Source organism: Athene noctua, chromosome 4 (genome assembly GCF_965140245.1).
Source record: "Athene noctua chromosome 4, bAthNoc1.hap1.1, whole genome shotgun sequence".
NCBI classification, from domain to species: Eukaryota; Metazoa; Chordata; class Aves; order Strigiformes; family Strigidae; genus Athene; species Athene noctua.
Genome location: NC_134040.1, coordinates 13,542,376 through 13,548,108, shown reverse-complemented (window position 1 = coordinate 13,548,108; position 5,733 = coordinate 13,542,376). Strand labels below are relative to the sequence as shown.

General features: G+C 43.2%; 1 protein-coding gene across 1 annotated transcript; it reads left to right on the top strand.

Moving 5' to 3' along the window:
- Positions 1-1,549: 1,549 nt before the first annotated feature.
- On the top strand, positions 1,550-5,024 carry S100P (S100 calcium binding protein P). The gene is made up of 2 exons (XM_074903751.1): positions 1,550-1,687; positions 4,875-5,024. The coding sequence occupies exons 1-2, from the start codon at positions 1,550-1,552 to the stop codon at positions 5,022-5,024; spliced, it is 288 nt and encodes a 95-aa protein (XP_074759852.1).
- The last annotated feature ends 709 nt before the right edge of the window (positions 5,025-5,733 follow it).

Below are 5,733 nucleotides of genomic sequence, written 5' to 3'. Positions count from 1 at the left end.
ATCATGGGGGTTTTGTTTCAGAAAGGTGCTGGATTTCCATGTATTTGTGATGTGCAGTCTTGTTCTGAGATGTTGTAGCTCTTACAGGACAGATTTTGCCTGGTGAAAAATTTTTCTCAATTAAAAACCATTTTTTGATAACTTGTCTATAGCATAACATGAGTGGAAACTTATCTTCAAGCATGCAGAGTTATGTCCAAAGACATCCAAACTCAGGTTTAATTTTGGGAATCCATACTCAGGATCTTCTACGGAGAACACTGTACCCGGGGGTTCATCAGCATGATTCATGGATGATGCCTTAGTTTTGCTGGGTTCCTGCAAATAATTTGCTCAGTGTGTCCACTCTGCATCTAGCGTAGATGTAACTCACCTTAAATGAGCTCTTGCTGTTCTAGCACAGCCACCTGGAGTTTGACAGAGGCCAAGTTACCCTTCTGCTTGGCCAGAAATTTTAACTTGTTCAAAACTCAGTGTAGCTGTAGCTGATCAGCTTCCAACACCTGAGATAATGTTGTCCATGTACCACTCAGCTCCCAGCCCAGATCCTCAAACAGCTCTGTTTTGTGCAGATGTCGGTCCGGTGTGTTTGGCATTTCAATGATGGGGCACCACAGATTTCAAGGAAACCACAGGTTCATCAGAAGCCAGAGGACCACAGGACTTCAAAGTGACCTTTTGTTTTCAATACAGTTACTTTTTTTGCAAGGTTTGATGCTGCATAGTGTCAATAACAAGTTATTTCACTTCAGATCAAGATGGCTTTTGGTACTGGCTGTTTGCTCAAGTATCAGATTTATTCCTTCAGATATCCCCATCTGAGCAAGTTCTCTGTGGAGCAGCTCTGCGAGGCTCCCTTCACCGGCCCTGGAGAGATGCTGGTTCATCAGACCTGTTTCAGACATCCACTATGGATGGAGTGCAAGCCCAGGGGACCAAGTTAGCTGTCTCTGTGGCAGACCTCTACTTTTGATCCAGTGAATCCCACCCCCAGTGTGTGCTAGTGAGCCATCTGGTCTGCAACAAGGTCCTCTGCATGGCAGAGAGGGCAGTCTATGTCTGCTCTTGGCTCAGCACAGGCAGCACCTTGCAGAGCCCCTAACTATGGTAGTGAAGTGACATGTTCCTCTTCCTCCTGAGCAGGCTAGCAAATACGCTGCTGGGCTATCAACCCTCTGCTCAGATGAGGATATCTGGGGGAACAAATCTGATTCTTGAGCAAACAGCCAGTATCAAAATCTGATTTTAATTTGTTAGTCACACTGTGTATCTTGAAGGAGAGGCTTGTTTCTGCTAGTGAGCAACTGGTTGTACCAGCCACACCAGGGTGATAAAGCTTGAGTTTTGAATAGCTGTGAGCACAGAGGTGTGTGCACCAAGCAGGGCTCAGATACGGATGTTTGCTAAGGGATTACTGTCCCTTTGGTGTGCGACCACGGATTGGATGGGACAGTTGCATAAAAAAACCCAGAGTAAGACCAGTCTGCATCCTCCGAGAGAGCCCTGAGGCCGTTCCTGTTCAGAAGAAAGCCGGACTCCAGCAGCAACCATGTCTCAGCTGGAAACTGCGATGGGAATGACCATTGCTGTCTTTGACAAGTATGCAAAGGCTGACGGCAACAGGCAAACCCTCACCAAGGCAGAACTAAAGAACCTCCTGCAAAAAGAGCTCCCAAACTTCCTGTCGGTAAGACAACAGCATGATATCATTTCCATGTAGCAGGTGCAAGGGCTGCCTGCAGACACAGGTTTTAGTATATACAATGGTTGGTAGAAAAAATGTGGTTTAAAAAGTATTTGCACATCCTGTGTAAAACTGATTCTAATATTCAGGGCCATTCCCTGTTGACTGAATTCATCACTTGAGTTATCAGAACAATGGCTTTGAAATTGAGTTTCATCTTCAGAATTCCCTGGATTTACTACCTCACATTGTGTCACAACTGCTGTGAAGGTAGTTACGCTGTTGGCAGCTGAATATCTTGACTGCAGATGGGGAATCTCTCTAAATATTTATACACTTACTTTCTCCAGGTATTTATACTATATGCTCAGTGTGCTCATCAAAATGATGCATAAACAAGAACAGCAGATGAACTCAGAGCAAACTGGTTTGCCTATGTCTTTAATAGTAAAGACCTGAAAAAGTATTTTACAACATAGATTTGTATGTCATCAGGTGCACTTAAATAGGTTTATATATATATATATATATATATATATATAAAAATATCTCTTAGTGGGTATTCAAAATGCTTAATATATTATAGTAAAAGCTTTAGCTGCCTGGGAGACAAAGTGCTTTTCGCTTTCAATTGGTTTTTATTTGCTTCCCTTCACTAAAATGCAGAAAACACTTCTAAAGGGCTTGTTCTTTCCACACAGGAGTAATGTTTATCTATCTGTACAGTTATTAGTTGCAAAAGCCTAGAATCAGATGTTCCAAATGTGGCTACCACGTTTTGTATCCAGCATAATTCAATTTTTTAACAACTGTTTCAGGGCACTGAAGCCAGGGTACTTGATACAATTTAGTATTTTTCCATGCAAGCTATATGAAATCACTGTACGAAATCCATGCCTGATGAATTTATGACTCACAAATGAAACACAGATGCAATATTCAGAATAAGAACCTGGATGGCTCGGGGGAGAGACAGTTGAAAATGTCTCTGAAAAAACTAAACCAGATCAGTGGTATGACCCAACAGCATCACAGGAAGCATCCTATTCCTGATCATGGAGCTGTATGCTACCTATAGCACTTCCACATAAAGAAAAACAAAACCAACAACAAAACCACAATTCTAAGAGGGCATGGAAATCCCCCAGAAACTTGACATTTGTTCTAAATAAAGGTAGGGAGCCGCTGCACTAGACAGCTACCAAATGGAAAGATGCTCAAAAGTCATTCCTGGCTACGTTTACTGGCCAGGCACCACTTTTTCCAGTTCCCCAGCAGCTGCTCTTAGTGGTTCTACTTATTTCCTGAAACTGCTGGAAAAAATGGAATTTTCCAGAAGGATAATTAGTGGTAGAAATAAATTCATGCCACAGAACTGAAGTATTTGACTTGGTTATAAAGAGTTTCCAAAAATAATTCCTACGTGTGCATTTCAGAAGTAATTCAGAGGCTAAAACTACTTTATATATTTCACTAAATAATTTTTAAAATTCACTCATAAAATTAAAACTGATTGTAATTTGCAAAGTGAAAAGGAATAACACCTTCCAGACACATTCATCAGACAAATCTAGGGAACTGGTTCAATTTTTAGTGATTTTTAAAGGTGCATATATTTAAAGTGAAACACGACATTACAGAATGAGAAATTTACTTAATTAGATCATGATCAAGAAGTGCCTTCAGTTTTCAATTAAGTAATAATTGAATTAAATAATAATAGTAATTATTTTAAAATCGTGGACATTTTCCAAAAGTTTATATAATTTCTGTCTAGTATAATATCAGATTTATTTTTTGGTTAGCTTCAAAATTCGCATGGTTGTTTCTTATATTAGGTAGGTCTCTACTGACATCTCCTGTTGATTTTTAAAACTGCGTTTTCTAAAATCACGAGATAATCAGTGGCAGGATTCAAGCCAAAAATCCGTCCTGTAAGCTACTTCAGAAAAAAAACCTTTTTTTTTTTTTTTTTTTTTTTTTAATATATATTTCGGTAAAAAAATTAAAAAAACAAATCTATTTTTACTTGATGGTGCCTTGCTTAACATCAGCCTCGAGATGTACTGGTTCAGTCAGTCCATCACAATTATGACAACTTAGACAGAAAAAGATTTCTCTGATATTTTTCACTGCTGTAACTCAAGCTTAGCATCATGCTTACTTGAGGAGGTACCTTCCCAGGTGCCAGCTTCTGTGAGCAGCTTGTGCAGGGCACCAAGGCCAGAGGGAGCACTCAAAGCACTTCTGAGGCTGTTTGCATCTTTGCTGGGGTAGCAGTGTTTAATGAAGCTTATATTTGACATTTGCCCCAGGAAAGCATCATTTTGCAAAACTTCAAACCGCCTGAGCTCCAGCTGAGCCTCTCCAGGGGAACACATGGCATATAATTCAGCTGGGTACTGTCTTCAGGGGTTTCCATTACACAGCATTAATCATGATAAATGTTGTTTTAAACATAGAAAACATGCCTCTCCATGCCGATGCATGACTGCAGCACTTAGGTATAATAAACCCAGGAGCATGTGCTTTCAGAGGAGGTGATGTGCTCGCTGATGCTGTGCAGAGCGTGGAAAGATGTGGGACTGTGCACATGCCATGAGGATGCTGGGACTTGCGCTTGGTCCTGCTGCCACCCAGAACCCCCAGCCTGGGCCTGAGGCCAGTGGTGCCATGAGTTCCTGCAGGAACGATGTGCTTTTCAGGCAGCTGGAGGAGGAGATGTGCGGCTCCCACCGAGATGGGCAGTCGGAGGTACAGCAGTCCCACACAGTCCCACATCCCATGCTGGGCACTGAACAGTTGTCTCTGGCAATCATGGTGTGAAGAAACTCATGGCTTTATACCCAAAGACATAATGCACAGAACAAGCAAAGACAACGAAAAAATAAGTCTCATGAGAAGAAAACGTGATAACTAGATATTCTGGGCAGGCCTATGACAGGGCTACATGCAAGAGCCGTTACACCTCCATCATGTCCCCACCTCCCAGGCAACTCAAGCACGATCCCCCACAGAGAAGTACAATATGTTCAAGCTGGTGTCAGCCTCATGCTCCCTGGATGACCCCCTTCACTCCTTGACGAGGGCCCAGAGCCCCACCAAGGCCCTTGTTCGGGTGTGGGTAGTGATGCTGCAGCGTTAGGGTTTGTGCCGCCTCTCACCTCAACCTGCTCCCTTTCTTTTGCAGTCGGGGAAGGACAAGGATGCTATTGATAGAGTGTTCAAGAACCTGGATGCAAATGGTGATTCCCAAGTGGACTTCAAAGAATTTGTCCTCTTTGTGGCATCTCTGACTTGCTGCTGTCACAAACATTTTGAGCAGACAGCAGCCAAATAAATGTCAAACTGCTCACAGAAGCAATCTTTGCCTGTGCTCCATATGCTAGTGGTATGGATCCCTTCGCTTCATCCAGGTATCACCATGCAAATAACAAGCATGCTGGGCTGTAAAAGTAAATCCTACTGTGCTTACTTCCCTGTCTTGAATCGTAATTTCTGCTCTTTTGTGGAAGACCCTGGGCTTAATGGCTCCCAGGAACTCACAGAATCACAGAATTGTCTAGGTTGGAAAGGACCTTCCAGTCCAACCATTAACCCAAAACTGACAGTTCCCAACTACACCATATCCCTCAGCGCTATGTCAGCCAAACTCTTAAACCCCTCCAGGGATGGGGACTCCACCACCTCCCTGGGCAGCCCATTCCAATGCCCAACAACCCGTTCTGTAAAGAAATGCTTCCTAATATCCAGTCTAAACCTTCCCTGGCACAATTTGAGGCCATTACCTCTTGTCCTATCGCTTATTACTTGGTTAAAGAGACTCATCCCCAGCTCTCTGCACCTTCCTTTCAGGGAGCTGTAGAGGGTGATGAGGTCTCCCCTCAGCCTCCTCTTCTCCAGACTAAACCCCCCCAGTTCCCTCAGCCGCTCCTCGTACGACCTGTGCTCCAGACCCTGCACCAGCTCCGTTGCCCTTCTCTGGACACGCTCGAGTCATTCAATGTCCTTTTTGTAGTGAGGGGCCCAAAACTGAACACAGGAATCGA

Excerpts from the sequence above, each read along its gene's own strand:
- S100P (XM_074903751.1), top strand. The coding sequence starts at position 1,550 with ATGTCTCAGCTGGAAACTGCGATGGGAATGACCATTGCTGTCTTTGAC. Across the intron at positions 1,688-4,874 it reads AGCTCCCAAACTTCCTGTCG|TCGGGGAAGGACAAGGATGC; the intron begins GTAAGACAACAG and ends TTTCTTTTGCAG.